This window comes from Cyprinodon variegatus, unplaced genomic scaffold (assembly GCF_000732505.1).
Source record: "Cyprinodon variegatus isolate N-32 unplaced genomic scaffold, C_variegatus-1.0 Scaffold634, whole genome shotgun sequence".
Lineage (NCBI taxonomy): Eukaryota > Metazoa > Chordata > Actinopteri > Cyprinodontiformes > Cyprinodontidae > Cyprinodon > Cyprinodon variegatus.
Window position 1 is genome coordinate 272079 of NW_015151087.1, and position 16142 is coordinate 288220.

A 16142-nucleotide genomic window follows, 5' to 3' on the forward strand; every position below is an offset into this window, starting at 1 on the left:
ATTCTCATAATCTTAAGACTTTTTTCTCTGAATTTTACGGCTTTATTCTCTTAATGTTATGACTTTATTCTCGAAATAGAAGAAAAAAAACCTCTCTAGCCTGGCCCTAATACTCCGTAGCAGCTTCCAGATTAGGATGAAATGAAAAAATAAGAAACAAGAGCCACTCAGAAAAACAACCAAAACAAACAGAGGTAAAGAGGTTTCACCTTGATGATCGTTAGCGAGACACATGTGGAGCTCCTTCACCGTAGTTCGATCCATAGCAGACTGAACCCGCAGCATGTCCAGTTCCTCCTCAAGGCTGACTCTGCAGAAGATGATCAAATGGGATATTTTCTTCATTTCAAAAACCATTTTACTTTAATTCTAGATGAAGGGCGTTTTTTTTAATAACTGATGGGATGTTTAGATCATATGTGTCAGGCTCGGGTCCTCGATGGCCCATGTACTACTACTGTTAGATGTGTTTCTGGTTTAACACAACTTCATTAAATAATTAGGTCATTAGCACAACTCTGGAGAACTTGACTGCAAACTGTGGAGGTAATTAAGCTCTTTGATTCAGGTGTGTTTGACCAGAGTTTATTCTAAAAGTTGAATTCCACATCCCTGGTTTAGAGTCAGAGATGGAAAATATTTCAAGTGAAATGCTTCATTCTAAGAAAAGGTTAAGGATGACAAAACTGTTTTGTGTTAGAGCAAAAGGCAGTGATGTTTGTGGTTTTTAAAGAGACGTCAACCTTGGGTGTTCCAGTATCTAGGGCTGAAACAAGTAATCAGATTAATTGTGATTAATCGATTATTAAAATAATCGTCAACTAATTTAGTAATCAATTAATGGTTAACTGCAGTATAGAGACTCTAATACATACCTTTAGCTTACAGAGTGACCCACTTAGAGCAGTAATGACAAAAAACTGTATAACTATTTATCAATATTTTGCATTTAAGATAAAAAACAAAAAAACAAAAAAAAGCTTTTTCGTCCTTCAATATGCTCTATCCAGAACTCCACAAGTGGAAAAGTTTTAGTTTGACCTGGTTTAATTCTGTCAAAAATCTTTAAGGAAACTTTCTATCCAATTATTAATCAAAAAAATAATCAAGAGATTAATCGATAAGCAAAATAATCATTAGTTGCAGCCCTACCCATATCCAAATGATTTTTATCCGATGTCTCAACATATTCAAAAAGTGTAGAACAGCAAAATTAATACATTAAACTGAAACTCCCATCTTTAAATATATAACTAAACAAAAACAACAAGCATTCAAAATACATTTTTAGTAAGACACAAAAATTATATTGTTAACAAATATGAAAAGACCCAAAGCAACTCATCATCATTTAGACCCATATATAAGGATAAAAAAAAAATGGAATGTTATTGATAAATACACTCAGTATTTATACGTTATCTACATATCACAGGCTGCCATGCTATGGACAGTCAAAGTTTGGTTCAGAAGGCAGAAGGGAATAATAAGAATATTATATCTATTGGGATGTTGCTACAAATAATTTATATATCAGTTCATTAGAGAACACTGGAGGAAAACCAGCAAAAACATGAATGAATATGAAGCATTAAAGATTCTATCCCAGTGAAACCAAAGCAACAACACAACCAAATTCATTTAAATATGTGGATAAAACAAAACATCCCATCCTAAGTGGAGACTAATGTGGACACAGATTCCACTATGGCATTCACATGTTAGCACTAAACTAAAATCACACTATTCAAATAGTAAAAGTGTAAACATGGAAGTACTATAGTAACTAGGGCTGCAATTAAAGAATATTTTGCAATTCGGTTAATCCATCAATAATTTCTGAAATTAATCAGTTAATAATCAGATAGCAAAAGGTTCCTTAAAGAAGACTTTGTGAAATTAAACCAGGTGAAACTGAAAGTTTTTCTTACTATTTTGGTGTAATTGCTGCTCTAAGTGGGTTGCTCTGTCAGCTAAAGACACGTTTTACAGTCTCTATACTCCAGTTAACGGATTATTGATTCCTTAATTAGTTGACTATTATTTCAAAAATTGATTAATCACGTTTATTTGTCTAAGCCCTAATGGTACAAATCATCGGGGCTCCTCTTCCCTCCATTAAAGACATTTCATCCCCGCGCTGCGTGTCCCGAGCCCGTAACATCATCAAACTTCTGCCCTCTGGAAAGAGGCTTAGCAGCATTCGATGAAGGTCCAGCAGATTCCAAAACAACATCCTCCACACTGTCATCAGACAGCTGAATGTTGAATAAAACGTTAAAAAGTTTTTTAAAAAGCGCTGAATGTTGGAAAAACTATAAATCAGTCTCATTCCTATGTTTACGTTCGATCACCATGTTCACATTTTATCACTGCTGCACTTTAATAAATGAAAATGTCTTGAGAGCTGTACTGAATGAAATTTTGTTTTGTATACACAGGGTGTATACAAAATGACAATAAAGGTTGTCCAAGTCTAAAGTCTAATAGGAACCACTCATAACTGAGAAACTCCATTGAGTTTGCATTTATAAAGTGTGTCAATATTTTCATGAGATCCCAGGAAAAAATATTACCCACGTCTTTACATTATTAGTTGGGGTTTTTAAAACCAGAATGTTGAAAAAGATCCCTGCTTTTGTCATAAAAGTGCACTGAGAATTATTGGAGATAAGATAGATATAAGAATAACACTATTAACTCTGGAAACATGGTTCATAATACTAAAAAACAAAAGGTAAAGAAAGAAATGAAACTGACCAGATGGGTAGTTGAGGATACCCAGTAATATACAACATGGGATTTAATCAATGGGTTGATAAGGGGTCAGAGAATGGTGTATCCTTCAGAAAGCTGGAGAACTGGAGAGCTTCCAAAAATAAAAGACAAATATACTTTGGAAAAACAGAAATTTTACAGATACTTACAGATGAGGGATTCTTATGGTGCAGAAATCAAGGGGAACCCGTCCTTTAAGGTGAATGGAATGATTCGAACTGATCAATGCATTTAGTGGAATAAAAACTGAAATTATATCTATTATAAATTAATGATAGGTAGAAACTTAACTGATTTTGTAAAAGGAAAATGGGAATCAGAGCTTCATGTGACAATAACGAATCAATACTGGAAGGTAATGTGGAGGACGTGGATATGGAAGGAGTTTGCCGGGAAACACCTGATCAGATCTTTTTTTTTATCGCGCCTTAAGTCAGGAATAGATAGAAAATGTGGAACTGTGGATGTAGAAAACTCATATATATTGGAATTATTCAAAACTTAAAGAATTTTGAAAAAATGTTCTTGGAGCAGTAATAAAGATACTGGGATATTATTTCCCCATGAGCAGCCTGTTAATACACCTTTATGACTTTAACAGAATAAAGGTAAAGGTAAGGGTAAAGGATAGGTACTTGATCAAGATAATATTAATAGCTGGGAAGAAAGCTATTAAGAGGAAATGGGAAAGATGGATCCCCCTGTCATGAACAATGGAGAAAGCTAATAAAAGAAATCTACACAGTGGAAAAACTGACACATCGATTTAGACGACAACAAACACAAATGGAAGAAAAGTGGGTGAAATGGAAATTATTTAAAATCAAAGACAGCGATCAAAAATAGGAGAAGACAAATAACAGGACTGGACCAAAGGCTTGTTAGAAGAACAGCTTGCAAGAAATAGGGGCTTTATTATTTTGTATTCTTTTTGAACTTTTTATATCTGCTTTGTATGTAAACAGACACTGAAAATGGTAATAAATAGTTAAATAATAATAAAAAAAAGTACACTGAGTTTTCACACCTTGATGAAAACACATACTGATCAACAACATTTATTTTTAAACTTGAACAACAGATATAGATGCACTTTGGTTGTGTCCTATAATGTCTTTAAACTCTAAGAAAAAAAAAGAGTGTGTGTTAATATTTAAATGTTGCTCAGTTGGTCACATTTTCATCTTTTTTTCTTCGTCGGTAGCAGAGCGTACAGAGCGATGCTGTGACTGCTACAGGGCGTGCATATCTCAGCATAACAACGAGCAGAGAGAGCGTGAATGGGACAGATGCTGCGGTTGACCATGCCCTGCTCTGGGGTTCACCCCCAGATTCCACATCCTCTGTCACCGGCCCGCTGCGCTCATGTAAACCGTAAGGAGCAATTGCCCAGTCATGTTAATTAGCAAGAACTGTTCCACATCCAACGCTTCTACTCCGGACGTCACCATCCACATACGTCTTCTCCATCCTTCACCGTCAAATGGAGCCAAGCTATCTTTTGCTCCAGTTCGTTTGAAGCCGACCAGGTCAAGATCCACAAGCGCAATCCCACCAAACAGCAAAAAGAACCTTCTGCACATCTGGTTTGTCAAATTAAAATATGGTAATGACAAATCAGTAACTATTAATTTGAGCATAATTTCTATATTCCTAAAAATTTTGGATGCACAATATTGATATGTCGGCATACCAGGAAGCAGATTTTTAATTTCAATGAAAATATTTAATTTAAGCTGAACGGTTTATAGTTTTAATCGCCATTGTAAAGGGCCTTAAAGTCATAGGGAATTCATATTTAAATGTCAAATCATTCTGGCTTAAATATGTATATAAATGTACTCTTTATCAGACGATATTGTCTCAAAATTTAGAAAATTTCTATTTAAAAAAAACTCCTGTCCTAATATCTGTGTTGGGTTTTTTTCCGTTATTTTATGCAGGCCAGTTAGTTATAAGTCAGCTTCTACACCAAAATTCAGCCAATCATATCAACGGTCATCTGTCAATAATTTTTTTTTGGTCATAGCATCTCGATTCATATGTTGCAGCTAATATATTCAACAGTTGAAGTAAGAATCATTTCCTTTCCCACTGAGTTCCGTCCCAGTGTTCAGGGAGATGGACGTCTGTGTCTTCAGCAGGCGTAGAGCTAACAGAACTGGCAGCGTTGCGAGGCAAGGGCTCAAACAAGTATGGCTGTAAGCCTTCTACACCAAACCAAGCTTCTGCCGCCTTGGCGTCCTCTTCCACAACAACTTCATCCCGCTTTCCTCCTCTAAATAAAAAATGGATGACAGAGGAGAATCATCCACGACCTCCGACGCTAAACTCTCCTCCTCTTGCATGTTTCCTCTGTCCATAGCGTTCCTTGACAGTGTCGTTTCTAAGTCACTCTCAAACTTGCATGCAAACCTTACGCAGCAATAATCCCGCCCCCTTGATAAACGACCAATCGTATTAAATTATTCACTCATGTAAAGTCGTGCAACAGTCGGTAGAATTCTGAAATGAAACGGTTAGAACAGCCGTTTCCCTACGACTTTAAGATAATCTGCTGAGAAGCGCTTTATTAATAAAAATGAACTGAATTGACTAAAAAAGGAGGGAGAGGATGATGGGAAAAGGAGGACAGCAATGGCTGCAGATTACAGATTATAAAACAGTATCACTCCTTATGGTTGTAGTTAGGATTACTCAACTGGTCAGAGAATCAAACTTTCCAAACCTGCAATCATGTTTATTTTAATAAAAAGTAACACGCTGCTGACCAGAAAACACTTCATGGTCTTCACCAAAATCTCAATAAATTGTCCTTTTGATTTTACAGCCTGTACCTCTGGAAACTTCTTGACACATTTTTTACACCGGCTTTCCAATGCAAATTAAATAAAAAGGCACGCTGAGAAAATCATCTAATTAAAATGCTTTTTAACTCATCTGGAAATCACAATGACAAGCTACATGAAACAGTGAGGAAGCAAAGCAGGCTGTGCAACAGGAATGTGTGTGTATGTGTGAGTTTTACCAGGGAGAGAAAAAAAAACTGTAAGGTGTAGCCAATTACCTCTGTGCAATTAGCTTGATTCCTGCTAAAGGCTAATTATGTGGAGCCATGCTCTCGTCTTTGCACTTTCAAGTTATTATTAGGACCCCAACTGTAGTCTTTGGAGGATAGACACATGCCCACTGAGAAAACCACACCTGAAACACACACCTAATTTCCCTCCCCTTCACTCCAGAGAGTCGGAGAAAAACACAAGAATCAGACTCCAACCATTCTAGTGGCATTCTTCCTGAAGTTAGCATCATTACTACGCTAGGTCCTCACTCTGATTGACGTCTAATGATCCATCTGAACAGAAAAAGCAAAGTCAAGTTCATTTTTGTAGAAAAAGTACAACATTCCTTGGATACTTCTATCCAGAAAACGATCCCTGAACAGTTTCTGTCGTTGCAAAGGGAAGAGAAGTAATAAGTAGATTTGAGCTCAGATAGTCCAGGGTTCTGATGCTCTGCTTGTAGCTTAAATAAGTACACAAATGAGTCTCCCCAGAGAAAGGAGGAAGCAGATAGATATGTGTCGCTTCTTTATAGATTTTCCTCCATAAATGAACTCAAGTCGATGAGACGCCGGCACTGCCTTATGTGTCCAGGCTGTTAATGGGACCAGTGAGCTGAAATATGCAGTAAGTAGAAAGAGCCTGTTCCATCTCATGTTTCTCTTTTATGGCTTTTCAGATGCTGATAGTATTGATGCTGAACACAAGTTCATGTGTGAAACACTTGGCTTTGCTGAAGGATAAGCATAGTTTCTCTAACAGAAAAAAGATTGGATTTCAGATGGAGGGTCCTCACGTTTCCCCAACATCACATTTTGGAGATGGAACACAGCTGAAACCTGATTTACCAACAGCTGGCTGAAGCACCGATTGCTTTCGTCTGTGAAAGATTGGGAATTAAATAAGCCAGAGATCTTTAAGGAATAAAACACATTCCAGAAGATGCACCAAGGATATTTAGAAATGAAAATGAACATATTAAAATGCCTTTGCTTTAGATGTTCATCATCTGCCAGCTTTGATAGTTGTCGGGGTCACTGGGACTATTACTTATGATGTTTTACAGACTGACAGAAAAAGGGAATAAAACAAGTATTCAAATGGTGGTGAAGATTCTCAGTCATCCAGGTCATAGTCATTCCAAAAAAGTTAAAAAAACAATCCACTGTACTTTGTTTAAGTTTGAAGACGTTTCGCTTCCTATCCAGGAAGCTCGAGTTAAAGTTCAAGGCTTTATAGAGTAGCCCATTAAGCCTTTGTTGAGTATTCAAATGTTTGTAAGGATTTGACATGCTCAGATCGACCACCAGAGGGAACAGGTGGTGGTCTCATGGGCGATGGTGGTTATCTCGGGTCACTTCCTTTATTTTACACACTTTGGAGGAGTTTCATAATGGTTGCAGTTTATGATCTATGCAGCTGAATCGTTGCATGGAAACACCCTTAACTGCATCTATGGGAACCAGCGGATTCCTAAGAGAACCCAACACGATGAAAGTTCCCATTTTCCAAATACAGATCAAACCAAGCATGGATTAGTTTTCATCCATAAAGCACTAACAACAAAAAAAAAAATGTTCGTATCATCTGCTGTGGCCGTCCAGTCTTTAGAGTTGGACTCTTTTCAACATTGCACTGTATTATATGGTGTCCTGATGCAAACTTTTAGCCAGAATACAAGTTAGCTGTCTGATGGCCACCTTAGGCTGAGAGGTCTAACTCTATTAGTGCAAAGGCAGACATGATGGCTAGGGTTTATGTTCCTGTCCTTGTTGATAGAACTGAAGAACCCAAGCACCCCACCCCATTAGGTTTAGGGCATTTCTTTTTCTAGTCATTAAAAGATGAGGTCTTCTGATGGTTTCCATTTGAATCTGTGTGGGATCTGTTCAAACATCAACTCTGACCAGGCACTGATGTACAGGATCTGGAAGGTCAGTGTAACCACCATAATCTGCTAAGAAAGATCTGCTGTATGGCCTCCTGTGTCCAGGCCTAAAGCGGTACACAGACCAAGTCCCATCAACTGTCTTTCATCTACAGCATCCATCTGATCTGTAAGGGTAATCATCATTTCTATTTCCAAAACTCAATGCTTATCTCTTTATAAGGACTGCAGTTGCTGCCGACAACTGCATGGCACATTTTGGATTTCAGTTCTCTTTAAGCCGTGTGCGATTTTTCAGACATTGCACGCAGCTACTGCTCACAGCTCACGATTTATGTTTGGCCCGATGCTCTCATGCAATCTACCTGCTCACACTGTACGACTAAAAACCACATCGGACTCAGCTCCGCAGTGAGATGGAGCTGCTCTGACTCGTCTATCAGGAAGCCAACCAAAGAGAAGGGGAATATTAAGCTCACTATAGTGAAATGCTCCGCCTAGGCAATTTGTGCAATTTTGTGCTGAAACCCCTAAAAAGAAAAGGCGATGACGTATTTCCATTTAAAAATGGCGCACCCTGGCCCGAATCGAGAAGAATGACCAAACAGGAATGGCATACCAATCACAGCTGCTTTTTGTCTGTGCACTTCCGCTTGAGGTCTGCGCGGGTTTGCAACCGTCCGACGTATAGAAAGGAATTTTTTGAGATGCGCGACGACGGTTGTAGAACCTCTGCGTGGGTGGCGTGGTCGTGCACAGAGACAGATTTGACAGTTGCAGAGGCTATGCGTCAGAAGCATAAATTGGCCATTAGCATATCTAATGACCGATTAAGTTTTACCTGATTGATAACAAAACTGAAAAATATCTGTTTAGGTTGAACAAAGTAACTGTTAGACCATGATATAAAGGGGGAGAGCTGGGTAGCACTGTGGCTATCTATGTTCAGTAGCTAACAGGTTAGCCTCTTTTACAGTAGCTCAGTCAGTTAGCCATATTAGGCTACACTACTTTTAAATTTGTGTCAACAAAAAACGTTCGTTTTCTACAGGTAGAAAACAGGTAGAACTGTTTTATTTGTGTATAATCTCTACAAAAGTCATTCTATTAAGATGTGCCCTTTGTCCTCCCCTGCCCTAAGATCTTCATAAAAAGAATAAAAATAAGCTGAGACTTGTTTTGTCACCTTGTTAAATAGCAGAGCTCAGTCTTAGAACTCAGTAATTTCCTTCAAGACTGACAATGATTGTTTTCTATTTTTGGCTACTTTAGATCGCCAATGAAATGTAAAATAATAGCAAATATAGGTAATAATATGTTGATACTCCAAAAGAGATTAGATCCTTAAATGGTGAAACCAGTGCAATACAGTTTGTTCAAGTGGAGTTGCCAAATGTTGATGTTATAAGAAGGGGCAGGGCCCCGAGCAGATGTGACCACCTGAGAAGCTCTGGTACCTACAATGGCAACTACTGAGTGTATATGGTGGACATTATATGGACATACCGCCATACAAATTGTTTTATCGGTCTTTCTGGGTAACTTTGGCATTTTCTCTCACCAAATCATCAAATAAACAGAGAAAAATAAATTCTGAAAAAGCATCACGTGTGGCGATATTTTTTTTTTATAACAATCTTATCGAGATTTGTGACTCTTTCCAAGTGAACAAAGTTCAAATTAAGATGCACCTGTAGTTGTTTTATATTTCCGACATACTGGATGAGATTAGATCAGTAGATTTCTACCAATTTGTCCCACCATGCTACTTTTAAGAAAGAGCAGCCTTTTGTGACCCTGCAAGCAAACTGTGCTGCTCTTTGAAAACCAGAGGCCATGGTCAGGTCATGTGTTTTTTATCTACTGTGTCTACAGAGTGCGTCTTTGTCTCCTGCTTCTGTGTCGACGTTTTAATAAACATCTTCATTGTTCTGCAGAGTCAGCCTCAGCCCTGAGCCTTTTACTCCTCATCACGGGATCCCGCCTCCACCTGTGCTGCACCAAACAGAACCGGAAGCACACTCTGCTCGCCTTCGTCCACAAGGGGCACAACCCCTCCACAGCAAACCCCGGTTCTCTAATCAAGTCTGCTTTCAGAGCTTGCTACTTATGAAAACAGAGAGGCAGGAGAGAAAACACTGCTGATATTGATATGAGATCTTCAAAGGACTGGGGAGGGAATCCCTCAAGGTTAAACTAGGGATGCAAGGCCTGTCTTCCATGGACATTTAGGGTGCCTAAATCACAAATGTCAGCAGAATTAAGACCTGCTCAAGTTCACATTCTCTTTCATGTATTTAGAACAAATTTAAACCCCAAAAACAATAATAAACAAGAGAGATCTATGAATTCAAACTGTTTCTCCAAAGCTGTTTTGTGGTTTGGCATAAAGATGTAACTAAAATAATAATTATGCATTAATTTACTACAACATATTTAAGAAAGTTATTTCTGCATGTAATCAACCAGGGGATCTTCAAATCTGAGGATAAAATGTATGTTTTGATTTTAGCTACGCCTTTGAATATCCTTTTCAGGCATAACGAACTGTAGATCATAATTACTTCCTATGAATAAAGATTTTTTTTATTCTTTGACATGCCAACTGCTTTAAAAGTAATTAATGAGGAAAAAAAATCTTACTTTACTAATTAAGAAACATGCATAAATCATTCTGTTTGTTTTTTAGGATGTGTACAAATGTGTCCCTCCTCCAGCTAATCTCTGGTCCAAAGGGGCAAAAGACTCTCATTACCTCTAATACCTTTTAGCAAATCAAGATGAAAAGAAATAAATAGTGGAGTATGGCAAACATTAGGGCAAACTTTATTAAACTTAATTAGAGTCAACGTCGCTTATTGGGGGGAGGGGGGTTCGCATCTATAATGGTCACTCTCTGCAGAGGAGCAGCGCAAATGATCTCAAAGGCTTCTTCCCCAGTAACCACCATCTAACCCTGCTTTGATGTCGTCTGAGTGTAGCATCTCAGTGTGAGGGAGCGCTGTGTGTGTTTATTCTGTTTATGGAAGCTAAGTAATCCCAGCCTCTTTTCACAAACAGACCTTTAACAACAATTAACAAGCGTGGACACCGAATGCCAGAGAAAGAAACATAATGAGGCGAATAAAATGATCCCTCTGTAACTTCTCTCACCCACCCTGACCATAGTTAGACCAAACGCTGCTATACAAGAAAAACACTTACAGGAGGTGTTATTTTGTTATTAGTCCTGGGTGTTTTTCTCTAAAATTACAGACAAAGCAAAGAAATATTCAACTAAAACTTACTTGAAATATGTAAAGTTATACACTAGGACTAGGGTAATTTATAACCTTACAAGAATAATAATCATAAGAAGATAAATAATCATAAGTTGCTGTTTGAACTTCATAAATTAAATGGCAGAACCTTCAATGTAATTGTCCTTGTTGGTTGAGGGAATGACAACTGAACAGTAACTCATCATAAAATAAAGGTTTTCATTGTCTAAAAGCATCCTTGCCATCTAGCAAATATCATTCCAACAATGGACTTTAAAATGCATCTGATTCTTTCAGTTATATTGAAATTTGTGGTAAAACCAGATCTCTCAGCTTTCGCTAGGTTAACAATTCCTGCAATTTCTACACAGAAATAAGTCTCTCCCCAGTTACTCTGACTTGGTATGTTGAAATGTTGAAGTCAGTTTTAAGGTGAGGACTTGTTTTAGCTGGACATTAGCGGTGAGTATGGGTGTTGTGATACAATACGTGTCACGATACAATATTATCCCGATATCGCAATATTCATATATATTGCGATATGTTCTCCCAGCTATCAAAATGAAATGTACAGATAAAAGGGTAAGTGCTGTATATGTTCATCATAAGTTATTGATCAATCAGGTATTTTGGTATCCATGTTGTCTGGAGTTTGAGTCTGTCTATGGCTACTTTCACACTGTAGCCTGAAGTGACCCAAATCCGATTTTTTTGGCCCATATGCGATTTGTATCTGATCTTTTCATAGCTTTCTGAACTACACAGATCTGATTTTTTCCAATGTAACCCAGATCACTTGGCTATGTGGTCCTGAATCCGATAAAAATCTGATCTTTTCAAATGCGAGCTGGGTCTGAATGGCCAGGTCGCTTTCGTCCGACCTCAACGGTATTAAAACTAGGGCTGCAACAACGAATCGATAAAATCGATAAAAATCGACTTTTAAAAGCGTTGGCAACGAATTTCATCATCGATTAGTTGTGTCGCGCGATTATTGCGTCATCAGCCGCGCCGTCATCACTGCCTCTTGACTGAAAGAGGAAGAAAAAAAAAATACGGCAGAGCGAGTCAGCGCCGCAGGTGCAGTGTTGCCTACTCAGTGACTTTTCAGACCCCTCCAGCGACTATTTTTCAAAAAAGCGACTAGCGACAAATCTGGCGACTTTTTTTGGTGTCACTGGCGGCTTTAAGAGACTCTTAGTGAAAGCATGTATCATTCCTACTCTGCTGTGGGGCGCCTCCCCCACCCCAACCGCGTTTTCCCGCAGGAGTCCCTCTCAGCGCTGCAGTCAGAGCCTCAGCGTCCAGACTGCAAATGAAGCGCGCATGCACCGGGATTGACGGCGCAAATTGATCACAACAATTAATCTGGCCTGCGCTTTGTAAAGCGAAAAAATTGATAACATGCAACTTTTTTCAAAAGAAATTAACATGGCACGGAACCACCATGTTTGTTTGGTTTTAAAGTGGGGAAACGTAACGTTAGTTTCTCAGGTAGCTCATCTGATGCTTTCCTTACCGTGTTAGTAGGTTACAGACAGTGATAAGGTTGGCTACTTATTTTACTTTTAATTTCATTTGAATTAGCTTAAGTAGCGTTTACATTTACTTTATAAATAAATTAACTTGCAAATTATGAGGGCAAGGCTTTTAAAGTTTAAATCTTCTGGCAAAGATAAAGTAAAGAAGATCCTGCAATTTATGGAAGTAAAGCAGAATAAAATCCAGCAAGATCAGTAATATGTCAATTAATTATCTGCCACATTCCCATGTAAATATCTGTCTTTGGAGGATGTGTTTTTTAGCACCCCTAGTTCTCTCATTTTTATTCCAAATACAATTTATAATTTGAATCACAGGCTATTTTTATCTCTATGGTTCAGTATTTTCTCAAGTAGCAACTTTAACTGCTATACTTTCCTGTCTTAAAAGGCAGAACTCTTCTAGTCTAAAAAAACTCATTTGTTGAAATGGGGGGGCCTATTGTTTGAACCCCTTAGGGGCTTTAAAAAACAAAAATGTCTTTTTTTGCGCTTTATGAAACAAAGTACCCTATATTTTGTGGATGTACAGCTACATTTCTCATGTAAGTTTGCGTAGTTTTAACACAAACATTTATTTTTCATATTGCACCAGTACAGTTAATGAGGAACCTGTACTTGTGTGCTTGTTTGTTCTGTCTAAAATGTTTATTTTGGAATAAAGAGGTTAATATAAAAAATATTTTTTGTCCGATTCATCGATTAATCGAAAAAATAATCGTCCGATTCATCGATTTTTAAAATAATCGTTAGTTGCAGCCCTAATTAAAACCCGACAAAGGTTACTATTCTGCGTCTTGCTATGAAGAAGCGGCCAGAAAAACAACAACCATAGTAGACGATGATGCGGAGAGCAGAATTTATGTTTAACCATCTTGAAAATATTGTGTTTTTATGGTTGGGAAAGATCACTAGATACGGTCCGGCACTACAATCCATGTTTACTTCCGTAAACACAGAGCAGGCTGGCCTGTGACCTCATTGCGTCCTCTACTGCGCATGCGGGACACTTCTGTTGTATTACTGCAGTTCACACAGGAGATCACATAACAAGTCGCATATATTTGGAAATGTGAACGGCAACGCAAAAAAATTGTATTTCACAAAGAAATCGGATTTGAGCATCAAGGCCTGCAGTGTGAACGTAGCCTAAACTGCCTCCGGGAAACTTTTTCATTTCAAAAATGTCAGAAATAGCTTTGAGTTTAAGGCTTTATACAGTAGCCCAACAAAGCCTTGTTTTATTTTCTTTTAGAAAACATGCAAATTGTAACGGATGTTTCAATTTATAAAACAAGGCTTTTTTTGGGCTACTGTATAAAGTAGCCCTCAAGCTCAACGCTATTTCTGACATTTTGAATTGGAAAAGGCTTCCTGGATGGGAAGCAAAATGTCTTCAAACTTGGAACCAAAATCCAGTGGATTTGTTTTTTTTTTTTTTACTTTTTTGGACTGGTCTGTGTAGTGTTTTAAAGGTGCATAGTCAATTTGATTTGCCAATACAAAAGAGACCAACAAGTTATTTGATCATGCAAAAGTAAGGAAACTTACAGAATCCATCCTGATAGTACCTCTGGTCAAGGGCTGTTATTTTAAATAAACGTAAAGGGCTTTATTTACTAGCAAACTGAGTAAAAAGAAAGGGTAAAGCACATAGATAAGAAAAATATTCACCAGCAGGATGTAGCAATCTTTCAGAAAAAGGTTTGTATGCAACCAGAATGATCTACAGGCCTATGCATTTAAAAAAAGCCAGATAATGTGAATATGCTGCTTTAAAATCCAAATTCTGTAGCACATCTTCTCATGTTTTCATTTATTGGTGCTGTTAATTGATAATATGCAGCACAGCGCTATTTTATTAAAAAATTATGAAGATCAATGTAAAGTCCATTTAGACCAAAGAACATCAATAGGATTTTAAATGCAGCACCAATATGAGTTAGAAGCATGTTACTTTCTCTAAGGGAGCTTTATGTTATTAAAACATACAGCCCAGCCCCCTGCAGCTTATCAGCCATAACAGCAAAAAAACTGATCTCTTTCACCTTCCTCCATCTTTAACTCCCGTTAAGAGGTACGATGGTTGGTGGGAGCTCGGTTACACTACTTCTTTTTAACAGTGGGAGACCCATTGGGTAGGAATTATCAGAGCTATACTGTTAGTGGGTCATCTGTGCATCCAAACAGTGCCTGTCTAATGCAGTTTATGCAGAAGGTTAAAGGACACATCTGTGGATCATAGCATGGTGATGAGGAACAAAATGGGAGTTTAAAGAGAGACACCTCTAGGAAAGCCACTACCAATTAGAAGCAATACGTTTTCCATTAACCGTCAGGTAATTAGTGTATTACTGCTAACACTTGTCCAGCATGACCTTCATGTGAAAATATTACAGGACAGTGAGCAGAGCTTTAAATGCCTGAAATTTTCATTTTCTGTAAGCCAGTATCTTTTATTTTCTAAAGTATCTGTATTTACTATTTGGATTCATGGGACCAACTTTTGAAAAAAATAAAAGGGTCAAATGTTTGGAGCAGGCACAGTGTTAGTTTGGTTTAGTTTAACAATGATTTTAGATATTCCACATCCATTCTTCTAATTCTCCCAACAGATAAAAGCATCAGTGTAGAAAAGAGATGGAAAGACTTTGGGAACACTCGATGCTCTGTGTGCGTGTGTAAAAACACATGCCCAGGGATGAAGGGTTTTCAAAAGCACAAGTTTAAAGATTTCAGCTAAGTTTACTTTACACAAGCCACCCGGGTAAGGAGAGGTCCCCGGGCCAGGAATAGAGGAAATGAGGTGGAGCTAGGCAGAGGCAAGGGAATGAGGACTAATCCCAACGGACTTCCCTGTTCCACGCCTAGGAAAGAGGCCAGACACTCTCCAGCCCCTTGTGGATTTCACTGCAGGTCAGATCCAAGGACCCTGCAGGTCTATTCACCCCTACGTACCCCTCCCTCAGACCGTCTGAAGCTCGGCTCTGCTCACTTCTAGCCGTGGCCAGGCAGCAGGGCGAATGGATATCCCTTAACAGGCAGCATTGGCAGCACAAGGGCTGCTAGCCTTGTAATTAGCTCGGACAGCTCAGGCTTGGAGAGAGGCAGCCGGGCTAGATCATAATGAGCTCAGCTGGGATTAGGAGGACAGGGCAGTGGGGTGAGCAGAAGGGAGGGGAGTGAAGAGGGGGGGGGCAAGTACCAGCATTCTGGCCTCAACCGACTGCAGCATCACAGAGGGCCAGAGGGAGGCAAGTGGGAAGACGAGAAGAAAGAGGGTAGAGAGGAGAGAGCTGGGAAGAAGGTGAAGGTGAAAAGAAGAAGAGAGAAGAAGATGGTAGCTTTAGGCGAAGCCTTCTGAAGCACCACAGAGGCTCATGTTTAAGGTACAGTTACGGATTCTTCTCTGGATCAAGAACACAAGCATTTATCGGCGGAGTGAAGCTAAAAACAAAAGTAAAGGCAGGAAAAGCATTTGTTTAAATGTAAAGACTGGGACAGATCCATCTGGGTCTGGTTGGAAAAACCTTTTTGATGCCAGATTGCCCACAATCCTCTGTGCAGATGATACTTCCTTTTACAACATAAAGATACCAACATGTCTACAGAT

The 16142-nt window shown here is 38.6% G+C and overlaps 1 protein-coding gene across 1 annotated transcript in view; it reads right to left on the reverse strand.

Moving 5' to 3' along the window:
- The window catches only part of cntln (centlein), a 167517-nt gene that overhangs the window by 82213 nt on the left and 69162 nt on the right, over positions 1–16142 (reverse strand). Inside the window, exon 13 of the mRNA XM_015393275.1 lies at positions 210–310. Coding sequence (XP_015248761.1) covers positions 210–310 — 101 coding nt within the window. The remainder of the gene's footprint in view (positions 1–209; positions 311–16142) is intronic.